General features: G+C 43.0%; 1 protein-coding gene across 2 annotated transcripts in view; it reads right to left on the bottom strand.

Moving 5' to 3' along the window:
- Positions 1-6,130: 6,130 nt before the first annotated feature.
- The window catches only part of nup93 (nucleoporin 93), a 51,667-nt gene continuing 44,215 nt past the window's right edge, over positions 6,131-13,582 (bottom strand). For both annotated transcript variants that reach the window (XM_030053711.1, XM_030053712.1), the window contains exons 13-22: positions 12,421-12,612; positions 12,204-12,330; positions 11,251-11,323; positions 10,185-10,229; positions 9,109-9,225; positions 8,750-8,868; positions 8,160-8,277; positions 7,545-7,628; positions 7,016-7,144; positions 6,131-6,399 (exon numbers count right to left, since the gene is read on the bottom strand). In XM_030053711.1, coding sequence (XP_029909571.1) covers positions 6,289-6,399; positions 7,016-7,144; positions 7,545-7,628; positions 8,160-8,277; positions 8,750-8,868; positions 9,109-9,225; positions 10,185-10,229; positions 11,251-11,323; positions 12,204-12,330; positions 12,421-12,612 — 1,115 coding nt within the window. In that variant the 3' untranslated portion in view covers positions 6,131-6,288. The remainder of the gene's footprint in view (positions 6,400-7,015; positions 7,145-7,544; positions 7,629-8,159; positions 8,278-8,749; positions 8,869-9,108; positions 9,226-10,184; positions 10,230-11,250; positions 11,324-12,203; positions 12,331-12,420; positions 12,613-13,582) is intronic.

The raw sequence follows: 13,582 nt of genomic DNA, 5'->3' as shown, positions 1-13,582 counted from the left end.
TATGTTTAACAATTTCCGAGTTGGATCTTCCCCTCATTGTCTAAAAGGTATCCTATTGGTAATTTTGGATAGAACATATTTATCTATTTGCTGTGCATCCATTTGTCATTTTTGATTTGTTTGATTGGATTATTGTAACATTGCTGATATTATTAATAACAGTAATATTCTGTGAGGAGGGGCCGGCTGCTCACATCTCAACCGGTGATCAGAAACAGGTTCACTGTCAGACTGAGAGTGAAGAGCAGCGACCTGTGAACAAAGAAACTGTAAAGCGCCTGGCTGAGGTCAGTGTGTGTGAGACAGAGAGGGAGGCCAGATATCAAAATGATAAAAATACGGAACTACTGCAAACCAGTGGCTTCAGTCCTCAGTCCTCAAACTGTGATGCAGCTGAAAATGAGACCAACAGAGCAAGTCAAACCTGTTTCCTGCTCATTCTGTCTTTAACTTTCATGTATAAAAACATCAGACCAGGTGTCCACATCACACCTCATATGATTTAATAAAGTGACATCATTATCATCATCAGAATCATCATCAGGACATTATGACCTTCCTCCTCACTCTAACAGCAGGTTGGAGGATAAACTGTCCCTAAACCTGGTCGTCTGTCCCGGGCCCTGGTCAGATAATCTGATGGGGGCCTTTTGGAGATTATTTCATCCCGGGCAGGAGACGCGGCGGCCCTGCTGATTGGTGCTGATTTAACGAGACAAACTAACAGGAGATCATGTATGTCTCACCCGGATTCACCTCATCAATGTACATTATGAAAAAAAAAAAAAAAAAAAAGCCAGCTCTCACAAAATGAGCAGCATCACATCCCAGTCTGATGTCATTTATTTATGTCCAACTCCATTAATAAAGACACTTTTGTGACATTAACTTTATTCAGTGTTCACACATATTTAGCTGTGATTGGTGAATGTAACCAGTGTAACCGGTTCATCAAACACAGCACTCACCTGTCTCTGGACTCACCTGGCCTGAAGCTGCTGGGCGTCTCGACTCGGTTCAACCTTTTATACTCAGTTTTTGAGATATTATACAAATACAGCCTCGGTGATTCTGTCTACTGATTTAAGATTAAAGCAGTGGTGCCTTAAACGTTGCTGCTCACTTATGCTGCGTTCAAGACAACCAGGAAATGGGAGTCTTTGTTCTTCTGACCTCAGAGGTCTTGCAGTTAGGGAAGATCGATACTTCTGTACACACACACACACACTACTCTTTTGGTATTGGTTCCTATAAAAAATATCGATTATAAAATTATATAAATGCAAAATGTGGGTTGCTGCGTCATTTGTATAATGTTTCTGCCAATAAACAGCCGTGAGGTGTTCAGCTGGCCGGCCTCACACTGTGGCTGTGGAGAACCGAGCGTGCAGCACACACACGCACGCACGCACGCACACACACACACACACACACACACACACACACACACACACCTGGACCAACATGTGATTTTAGCAACATCTTACAGTCTGAATGATTTGGGGAAAACATTTCTGTAACCGTCTGAGGTCCACAGGCTGAGGAGAGACGACAGGCAGCACCGTGTCGTCTTCAGTCTGTGGAATCCACTCACAAAACACAGAAACACACAAAGACCAGTCACAGAGCCGGTGGGATCCATCAGCATGACGACTCTCTTCTTCTTCTTCTTCCCTTTGAGTTTATTTATTGAGGTAAATTATTTTGGTTAAATGACTCAGAATCTCAGATAAATCAGAGCTCTGACAAAGTCCCAGCTTCTCCCGTGGAATAATGACTTTAAGGGCTGTGTGGAGTTCATGTGGATTTTTTACATGTTTGGAAATCAGAAACTTCCCAGTTCCCATGAACGTGGCACTGGGCCTCCATTATTAGACGTAAAAAATTAATCCTCTATTGTTCCTCCAACTGCACAGTGCACTTGGAAGTTTAAAGTGCCGCTCCAGTCATTTATTAAGGCCCTAAAATATAATTTCTGTTCATCAATATTACATATTTATCCATTTTTCCAATGGAAAAATGAACGATTTATTCCTTAAATTCAACTCTAAACCGTGTTCTCATTAAAAATGTGCAGATCTATGAATATGCCAATAGGCCCCGCCCACCCCCACCTAACCAGGTAACCAGAGCTCTGTTCACACAACCAGGAAGTCCCGTCCTGCAGCGTTTACACTGTGCTATATTCAATAATCTAACCATGAAAAAAAAAAATCAGTGAATCTCTGAGTTGCACTGATTCTGTTCATGCTAATGATATGCAAATCAGCCGTCAGCTCATTGGCTGTGGGGTCCGTCTGAATCTCACACACACACACACACACACACGCCTCCACCTTCAGCAGAGGAGTGTGAAAACACCAGTCACACAGTTTACAGACAGAAACAGAAGAAAAACACACACACATTTTGAGTGGACTTTGTTTTTCTCATTTTTAGGTAAAAATCCCTGCTGCTGCATTGGAGGCGGAGACTGGAGGAGAAAACGAGTTTATTAAAGCGCCATTTTCTCTCCTGGAGCGAAAAGGAACGACAGCATTTCCTTTTTACACGACAACATTCATGACACAAGCAGGATCTCAGGTAACTCTGGAGCCGAGTCTGGAGTGCTTCATGGGGTTTGGTGGAGAAAATAAACTAAACTAAACTGAAGTAAAATAAAATAAAATAAAATAAGATGTTGTGTGACGGCGGCTGGTCGGTGGTCCGGTCGTCAGTGGTGTGGTGCCACCCTGGTGTTGTGAAATAGCCGGGTTATCTGAGGTGTCTGTCATCGGCCTGATTCACAACACCAGCTGCAGCACACACACCGGGCGGGGCGGGTCCTCTGCTGCTGCAGCGCGCACACACACACACACACACACACACAAACACACACACACGGGAGGCAGGCTGTCTTGCTAGAGGTACAGTAACAAACAAATTCATTCATGTCATCAATACATTGATTATAAATTATCAATTCAACGGCACTTTAATCTGCTACAAGAAACAGGGAGGATGACCTGCTGAGTCAAATCAGGATTCTTCAAATAAAAAAAATAAATCAATAAAAATAAAAAAATTGTGATCTAGAAGAAAACTATGAATTGCAACATTTTCATCGATAGTTTTTCTTATTAGAATAAATTTTAAGTAATTCTGTTGTCTATTTTTTTTTTTTTTTTTTTTTTTTTTTAAGACAAACAGCATATAGCCTTACATTATTTCATGTTTATTAATAAATGTAAAAGTTTGACTGAAAGTACTGAGTGAAATCACAGACTCACATTGTGGTTTACAAACTCAAATTGAGTAAAAAAAAAAAAAAAAATCTTTTTTAAATCAAACTGCCCCCTGGTGAATCATGAATTTAACTGACTGTCTGCTGAGGAAAAGCTCCAGTTTGTGTCGTTTGTCTTCAGGAGGAAGCTGGGCTGTGATCACACACGTTACAGATCATGATCTCCTTTTAACAGTCGACAGATCAACATATAATTTGTGCTTACAAAATAAAATGGATGCCATCCTGCTCTGGTACGCCCCCTGCCTGCCATTTTCTCCAACAAACAGCCCAAAAAAAAAAAAAAAAAAAAAAAAAATCACTTGTAATCACACTTGAAATAAATATGCTCATCTTCACATATAAATGACTGGCCAGCAGCTGAAACGCTCCTTTTAGCATTTCTTAACTCCACTGCTGCTGGGAGAAAGGCAGTTTTTTTTTTTTTTTTTTTTTTTTAAAAAGGTAAAAACATGTTGGGATGGAGTACAATGCAGTTGCAGTTTGACTTCAATCTAAATATAAATATCAATAAAAAAAAAAAAAGACACCTTTCGTTCCTATCATCAGACAGCCTTAATTAGTGTAGAAATGAGAAAATGTGATCAAATGGTACAGAAAGCCGGTGGAGCCAAAATCCTGTGACTCGAATATATTTTAACTAAAGCTGCTGATTGCCAATATTGTGTGCCCATATTATCTTAAAATTTTAAAATTACTTGTGAGAAAATGTATGAGAGTAAATCTCCTTTTAATGAAAAAGCAAAACAAATGTCAAATAAAAAGATGAGATACTTGCAAATGTTAAAAATCTCCTTAAAAGAATAACCTCTTTTATAATGGAGAGGGAAGAAGCACCGATTATCTAACATTCATTAAAGGTCAGATACCATCCTGATATATCAATAAACCAATAAATCGTTTTGTCTCCACCTTAAAGATGCAATGACACAGGCAAAAGTGCAGCTGCAACACATTTTATATTTTCATGGGATATGTATTTTTTAAAATCAACACTGAATCTAATTGTTGCTTCTTTTTTTTTTTTTATGAAAGCTGCAGATACTCAATATTTTTTTCCATATTCAGTGTCTTTTAATTTGGTAACTGTCTTTTGTGATGAAATGTTGGACTGAGTGTTATTCTGCAGGATGTTTTGAGTTCCCTCCTGTTTGTGCCGAGCGGTGTGTGTGTGTGTGTGTGTGTTTGCACCGTGCACACACACTCCTGCAGCCTCCGGTTCTGCTGGTGAATCAGAGCTTGCAGGGCAGGTCAGTGAGTCATGGAGGACCGTGCTGCTCGGTGCCGCAGCACCCGCCGAGCGCAGCCCCGACTTGGCCCGGCTCTGCCCGTGGCCCTGGATGAACCCACCCACGGGGGGCGCAACATCTCTGGCAACGCGGAGCAGCCAAGACAGCATGGAGCCTCCATCTGTCTCCTCTCAGGCCAGACTGAGGGACACACAGAGCAAAACTCCGCGGAGGGGCCCGGCGGGTGGCTAAACTGCTCGCTCACTAACACCGACACCACGACAAAACTTGGGGAATTTTCTTCAAATCAACCACAAAACATGGAAATAAAAGACGAGGACACCGGCGTCTGGAGAATGTCACAAAGCTCGGCGAAGAAAATCACATCTTTGTCTCGATCTTAAGGATTAAATGGCTCGAGATGGAGAATTTCACTGTGGTTAATGTTTTTAAAAAAATAAACCAAGAATAGATAAATGAGTGCTAAAGAGGGATGCAGCCTGCTCCCCTCCCCTCGCCTCGCCTCGCCTCCCCTCGCCGGCGGCCCACAGATCAGCCCTCAGACACACACAGAGACAGAAATATCCCTCCAGTCTTTTTAGAGGCCGAGCCAACCGTCTGCCCAGGGACAAGATCTGTCACACATACAGCGGGACAGCCTGTGGAAAAAACATGGCGATGGCCTGCAACAAGACAAGGCAAGGCAAGACGGCGGCGGCTCCGTCGACAGCCCGCGCCGAGGCTCGCCGCTCTCCGACGGAGAGACGACGGCGCTCGCTGAAAATCCACGAGCCAGACTGCTTTCGGAGGCGAAAACACCAAAATCAGACTTTTCTCTTATTGGCAGTGACAAGGTCAGAACGGGAGGAGGGAGATATCGATGCCCTCCGGACGTGCAAGGAGTCTCTTTTTGGATTTCTAACTTAAAGGGGTATTTCACCCCGTCATGTAGGGCAGTAGCGGTGCTGGATACTGACTGGATGCTCCAAATGCTAACCGATAGCCTCCTTCCCCCCGGCTGAACTATGTTGTACTGTATGTTCTGCTCAATCTGCCTTTTAATTATGAAGAATAACAGGAATGTGGATTTGGTCCAAATAATGTTCCCAATACGCGATGTGCACCGATCTCTGAAAGGTTTATTAGATGCAGGATCCCTTTAAGCATCTCAGAAAAATAAGACATTCAGCTGAAATGCTCTGGGCCATGTGAACATTTTGATCACTTTCTGATCAGATCCCTTTATTTCGTGTCCACGTAAAGAGTCAAACTGATCAGAATCTGCCTCTTCACGTATCTGCTGCCTTTTAATCTGTAATCTGACCGAAGTGTCGGCTCTAATGGCTGGGAGATGATGTCATTAAATCACACAGCTGTCAAACACACACACACTGTAACGTTAATTTGACGGCGTGTCGTGTTTCCTCGCTGCTCTCTCTCTGGACAGAAACCGAACTCGGACATGTTTCCAGCGAGCAGAGAGGAGTGTGTGTGTGTGTGTGTGTGTGTGTGTGTGTCACACAATGGATGGAAGAAATAAACAAAGAACGAATGAGACTAAATAAGGCAATATGTAAACAGAACATAAAGGAGTAGTTCATAAAGAAACAATGACAACTGAAAATCAAACTTAACTTTTATTCCAAACCATGAAAAATACAAAAAATGGAACAAACAAAATGGAAAAACAGAACAGATACGGACAGATTGACGACCAACAAGTGCAGACTGGTGATGAAGGTGTGTGTGTGTGTGTGTGTGTGTGTGTGTGTGCTGTCAGTTCATCAGTACTTCCATCTGCACCAGTCTTGCGTTGGTGTCTCCTGCCATCCTGTAGGGAATCATCCCGGCGAAGGTGATGAGCGCCCGGGCCTGGCTGCGCAGTTGCTGTTCCACCACAGAAGAAGAAGAACAAGGCGGGTTAAACAGGGACATACTACTGTTTACCAATCAATAAATCAATCAAATATTTAAATTATTATTATTATTTTGAACATTAAGACGCAAAGCAATGTGTTTTATATGGTAGAAGAAAAAAAAGCAACAAAATACAGAAAAAAAAGCAGGGATTAAAATGTGGATTAAAATTAAAGTGAAATAAAACAAAGTGCTTAACGAATGCTGGTCTCTAACTGCATGTTATGAAAAACATCCCCTCATCTGATGCTGCCTTCAAGTCATGTGGGAAATATAAAAATCAGCGCACATGAATGAGTTGACAAACAGGTGAAAATGACTGGGAAAGTCTGAATTACAGGCGACCTTAAAAAGTAAAAAAAGTAAAATGTGGTGTAATGTGTACTGTGACTAATTCATTTTCTTGGGTGATAATAAGGAACTCGTTACTCCTGACGAGTTCACGGGACCGGTCAGGTTTTAACACACACACACACACACACACACACACACACACACACACACACACACACACACACACTCTCTGCAAGCCCTCTGCTTTCCTTCCACACTCGGAGTGAAAGCGAGGCGGCGTCTCCGTCCTCACCGTGTCTCTGTCCTCGATGGTCCTCTGCGGCCGCCCCGGCGTGCCGGCCGGCGCCCCCTTCAGGCGCTTGTACTGCGTGAACAGGATGTTCATGGTGGCCAGCAGCACCTCCGACAGGTTGTGACGCACCTGAGGACAAAAAGCAAAGTCATAAAAATCCAGGCTCTTAATATTAACAACAATTATCACAACATGTGAGAGTGGAGTCTGAACGCCACTGTGTTTAGAGTCCGTTTCATTGTGAATACTCATGTTATTAAATGGCTTTTGGTTGGCACGGCGACAGATTTTCTACGATTTTTAAAGCTGTGGATGATTTTTAAGTTTGAGTGTTTTCATTTTATTGTTCTGAACGTGCGTGCTGACTTTACTGGCCAGGAAGCAACAGATTTATCCTAACTACCCTGGTAAAATAAAACAATACATAAACTTATGTGTGTGTGTTTGTGTGGGTGAGTGTGTGTGTGTGTGTGGGTGAGTGTGTGTGTGTGTGTGTGTGTGTGTGTGTGTGTGTGTGTAGAGTGTTCACCTCGTCACTGAAGTTCCTGAAGGCAGCCACTCTCTCCTCCACACTGTCCTGACTGAGGGGAAGAAGCTTCAAATGGTCCATCACCTGAAACACACACACACACACACACACACACACACACACACTAATTTAATGGGTCTGTTCTTTCGCATATTTACAGTTTTTATGTCTTCCTTTGTTTTATCTCTATTTTTTCTTTGTTTTTCAGTCGACTGCGTGGTTTTTCTGTCCAGTGTTTGCTCTTGTTTCTAATCGCCTGTCTTTGAGCTCCTGCATGAGAGGTGCTGCATAAATAAAATGTTATTGTTATCATAATTAGCATTACATCGTCCGGACTAGTTCTTCACTCTTGTGTGTGTGTGTGTGTGTGTGTGTGTTACGTTGTGCACCTAAAAACAATGTAAATGAAGTGAAGTCAAATGCTTTGACTTAAAAAGAAGGATTTCACCAACCATCTTGTCCAGTGATCACCAACTCATGGATCAAATTTGCACGAGCGGCATCAGTCAATACTTAATCAATCAATCAATCAATCACTTCATGTATCTGCCGCAGGAGGACTGAGTTGAGGAGCAGGACGTTGCGGTGATGACGTGGTTATGAATCCACACTCACGTCGTAGGCTCGGTCGATGTGCCCTGCGTGATACTCGTCGAAGAAGGTCATGAGGTCGAGCAGCAGGTAGAAGGTGCTGTCCACCGACTTCTCCCCTGTGATTCCCTGAGAGCGATACCTGCGGCGCACAGGAGACAAATACACAAACAGATCAACACACCTTATCTGCAGTAAAATCTGATAGTTTTATTTATTTTATTTTATTTATTTAGTTACTGCCCCATCGATTGCCTATAGTGCCTCAGCCTCTGTGGTCTTCATTGTATTTTACTATTTTACTTCATTGTATTTTATTTATTTTACTATTCATTTACTTATTTATTTTACTGCACTTCTTAGTAGGTTTTACTGTCTTTATTGTGTTGTGTGTGGCTGTTTTTCCTGCTGCTATGACACTGCAATTTCCCTGCAGGGATTAATTAAGTTTATATCTATCCATCTATCTATCTATGACAATTTATTAGAGAAACAAAGTTTTTTTCGAGCATTATTAAAGCACATGTTGATGACTTTTTTCACTCATCCTTTCGGGCTGATGTGTTCTCTCTGTGTGTGTGTGTGTGTGTGTGTGTGTGTGTGTGTGCCGTCACCTCTCAGCTATGGCCACAGCGGTGTTTTTTAGCCTCTCCTTGTTGGACTGCGGAGCGCTGACCTGGGCGAGGACCGGACTCAACAACCTGTTCATCAACTCCAGAACTTTATCTGGGTTCTGCAGAGAGAGAGAGAGGGAGAGAGAGAGAGAGGGAGAGAGAGAGAAAGAGAGGGAGAGAGAGAGCCTTAGTGATCTTCATGAAGCTGGAATCAGATGATGTTTGCCTTTTTTACTTGATAAATTACTAATTATTATCGACTGATTATCAAAATGAGAATTAAGAGGTTTTCTGGCTCGTCGTTAAAAACTAAAAAGCGTTGAAACTTTTAAATCGCGTGCGGGACGGGGAGCGCTCACCTTGGCGAGCTCGTAGAGTTTCACCGCCTCCTCAAACAGGCCTTTGTTCTCGGCCTCCAGAGCCACTTTGCTGATGATGGCTCGCGTGTCGCCGGCAAACTTGTCGATGACTCCGGGCTGGAGAGACGAGAGAGAGAGAGAGAGAGAGAGAGAGAGAGAGATGAGAGGAAAACCACAGCAGGGGATTGTGGCGATCACACACTGAACAGACAAAAGACAAGGAGCCACACACTGATGGACTGAACTGAACGTCTGGATTCATCACATCACTGTCAAGGTTTGGGGCCGCGTCTTTACACTCTCACTGCTGATTTCTGGACCGACTGCTGTAATTTGTTTTTTAAGCTCTGTGCCTGTTTTAACTGTGTGAGGCTCAAAATTTGGAAAAAAAAAAAAAAAAAAGCTTGGCAGTTTGTGGAAATTAAGTTGAACAAAATGTGTAAGAATCAGACGCCTGTGTTTGCAGCAGATTTTATTTTCTTAAACTTTTAAAAACATGATAGGAAAAAATCCATTAGAAAACACTGAGGGAAACTTTGAATGCCCTGCTCCTCGCTGAGGGCTGGGATTTTACAGACAGCTGCCAGTGAAAAAAAATAAATAAATAAAAAATAAAATAAAATAAAAAAAAAATCAACCCTACTAGTGAATTTGAAGGATCTTCCCATTTCAGAAAAGCAACCTCCTCTTGGTTTTTCAAAGACACTTAGGATTGCCCCACCGGCTGCTGCTGTAGCCGAGCGGGAGCCTGCAGCTCATCGATATCAGGATCAATACTGAGGCGAGCGGTGAAACGAAGCGCTCTGTGTCTGAGGATGATGCCGGATAATCTGTAAATAGGGCCGAGGCTCCCGAAGAGTGAACTCGCCCTTTAAGGGAAGCTGAAACTCCCAGACGAAAGGCAGAGACAGAGAGGGAGAGGAGAAACCACGTGGACGAGAGGAGGAAGAGGAAGTGAGGGAGCGAGGGAGAGACCAAACAGGTGAGTAAGAGAAACACAACGATGTGAGCAAATGAAGCGAAGGATAGAGGAGGGAGGAGGGAGGAGAGCGTGATCAAAGACGTGATCTTCCTACCTTCCTGCTGCCGTCCTTCTCCAGCCGGCCCAGCAGCATGTCAAACTATCACACGAGAGAGAGAGAGAGAGTCAAAAAATAGCATCGTGTCAAAAACATTAAAAAGTATATACACATGTAACACTTCTGAAGATTTTTTTTTTATTATTTCCTTTTTCACATCTCAAACAAAGCTTCAGGTGAAGTGGACTGAGCTGTGACCAGACAGGCGTGGCTTGTGTTAAACATGTGGTATGTTTAGTACACACCCTACAAAAATAAAAAATTAAAAAATTTAAATAAAAATTTTAAAAAATAGATATTTCCTCAGAAATTAAAATCAAAAAGAGGTCAAAAACAGAGTAGACATGTGAGCAATATACAGTAGAATCTATAAGAAAATTTACATCTAAGGATGAATTTTGACAAAAGCAGAACATTTACATCCTTTGATTTAGCAGAAAAAAAACCTGATGATTTCTCAAAAACGTATTTTCTCAAGTAAACTGTCGATCTGAACAAGGCGTTCTCGTATTTACACACAAACGACTCTGCAGAGCTCTTGTACTGGACTACATTATATTGAGAGGTGTTTCTAATTTTTTTGTCCTCCCTATTTATTTTACATGAGGAGGGACAGAATAGTGGAAACAGCTGTCAGTAAAGTGCAGTCCAGTCCAACAGCAGCACTAACTATGAGCTCAATGCCAAACATAGAAGTGAATGAGCATCTCTGTTACCGTGACAACAAGACAAGCTGAGCATTATAGGCAGCAGGAGAGGAAACTTTATGGCACAACAGCTGGATTAGATTAGATTAGATTGTGCAGGTGGAGCTGATAAAGTGACAGTGTACATTCACAACACAAAATGAAATTCAAATTCTTTTCAAAGTGTATTTATTTACATTATTTTTCAATCAGCATTCAATTATCCCACAATGCCACTGCCTTTGTTACTCTGGACAAAGACAGACAAAGTCAAGCTCCACGCGGCTCGCTCTCCTCTTAGCCTCAGTTTGGTTTACTTGATGAACCTGTGAGGAGAAAAGAGATAATCTGCGTCCTCGTGCGTAAACGTGACTCACCTCCCGGCTCTCGATGACGAGTTCGCTGACGCAGCGCATGAACATGTTCTCCCCCTGACTGTCCTTCTCGTTACTGCAGGCAGACACACACACACACACACGCACACACACACACAGAGAGAGAGAGAGAGAGAGACATGAGACACCTTCATCCAGCTGGGGCTGCAAGCACGGGTGTAAATCCCAAGTTTCATCACAATATGATATTATATCGATTCTTTGGACCAGGATACAATATTTGCTGGTATCACAAAGTCGGCCACAAAACGATTCTGATTTGATTAAAATTCAGGGGCTTACACTGATATGAGACCGTATCATCCTGCCCATCTAACACAATGCGTTACATCACGATGCCATGTTTCTGTTGTAGCTGCCTGGCCAGGTTCGTCATGTTTCCTGAGTGTTTTATCTCGTTCTGGCATCGTTTGCATGCGGCATGTGATTTATTAAAATATCTCCACACTGCTGATTTATTCCCGTGAGAGACAGGCAGATATCCTTATTGTCTTTATCTCCCTGGCGCTGGCACTGTTTGAACATTTAGGAAGGCAGAAATGACGATCATCACCGATGTGCCATGGGAATTTCAAAATAAAGGCATATCTCTAAGATAGTGATGGATATTTTGAAAGGATCGATATTCTCACTTAGTACTGTGCTGGATCGCTGATCATTAGATCAATATGTCCAGATGAATGGATGATTACCCCCGTCGCTGCAGCTATAATTCATTTTCACTGATGATTTATTTTTTCGATTGATCATTAAGTCTTAAAAATGCCTTGCAGCCAGAAGACGCAGACCTGCAAGCTGCAAATGTTTGGTGAACTTAATTAACTGCTTCAGCATTAAATCGAGCCATAATTTCTTAAAAAGCTTTGTGCACTGCAAGTGTGTATCTAAGGGACTATACTCTGTGTGTGTGTGTGTGTGTGTGTGTCATGCTTTACCGCAGGAAGTAGAAGTACTGCAGGGCCTCTCGCGGGTCAGTGGACTCAAACTTGCGGGTGTAAAGCATGAGCAGGCGGATGAAGTTGAGGCGGCGCACCATGGGGGGGTCGCCGGGCTCCTGGCTCACTAGAAGAAAAAGGAAAACCACGTTTTTACCAACGTTCAGCCCACAAGGCGCCGAGTCACGTCGACAACACCGAAGACGGTAAAACTCACGGAGCTGGGCGCTCTGTCCGGACGACTTGAGCAGCAGCCGCAGCTCGTACAGGACCAGCGCCACGTGCACGGCGTGGCTCCGCAGGCGCTCCACCCGAAACAGGAACGCCACCGCCGCCTCGAACTGGGCCGTTAGGAACAGGACCTGGAAATACAGGAAGGGCTGCTGGCTCGCCGAGAAGTGAGACTCCCCTGCCGGACGAGAGACAAGAGACACGACTTAGTCTGACGGAGAGAGAGAGAGAGACGGGAAATTTGTGCACAGCCGCGCTCTGGTTTGAGAGATGCTGTCAAATAAAATTCAAAATCCAGTGAAAAAGAGAATAACCACGTTAATACTGGACCTATAGAGAAAAAAAAATCAAAATATTAAACTTCTGTTTTAATAGGGCTGTGTGTGAAAGTTCTGGCTCATTCAGGCTTAATAATAACATAAAAATATTATTTAAAAGTATTCAGTGTTTTATAAGGAAGACAGCAGTGTGAATCATATTTTCACCGCATTTTGTCATCAAGTCACACACTTCATTTATTTCAATTGCATAAAATTTTAATAGGCACTCAATGACACCTGAAGGGGCTGTGTTTAATAACGCCGCGTCAGCATTTCTGTGGATTTCCAACAACGGCCGCAGTGACAACTAACGGGCAAAAAAAAAAAAAAAAAAAAAAAAAAAAAAAAACACGAACGTGAAAACATTTGAAAACGCAGGTACTTAGTCATCAAGTTGACTTTTTAATTATAATGCTTAATCCCTCTCGCTGGCTAAAACTTTCTTTCAGAGTCAGGAATAGAACAGGCCGGACCGTGTCAGCCATTTTACAGCCTTATCTCCGAGTTACAGCTCTTTAGTTCAAAAAGAGAGAGTAAAGAGGGAGAGAGAGGGAGATGAAGAGAAAGGAAAAAAAAAAAAAAAAGACGAAGGGGGAGAGATAAGAGCGCGAGGGGAGGCAGAAAGTGTGCGGACCCGAAATGAGAGAGAACAAACGGACGCGAGGAGAGCAGAGGAGACGGGGCTGAACGTGAGGGATGGTGGCAGGAAAAAAGGAACGGGGACACGTGGACGGAGGAAAGAAGCGATGGGAAAAAAGAGAGAGAGAGAGAGAGAGAGAGAGAGAGGGAAAAGAGGAGGACGAGACGGTGCGGGAGGCGGCATGTGAG

The sequence above is a fragment of the Myripristis murdjan genome, chromosome 6 (genome assembly GCF_902150065.1).
Source record: "Myripristis murdjan chromosome 6, fMyrMur1.1, whole genome shotgun sequence".
Taxonomy (NCBI): domain Eukaryota; kingdom Metazoa; phylum Chordata; class Actinopteri; order Holocentriformes; family Holocentridae; genus Myripristis; species Myripristis murdjan.
Note: the sequence above shows the minus strand (reverse complement) of the source record. Positions and strands in the feature narration are given on the sequence as shown.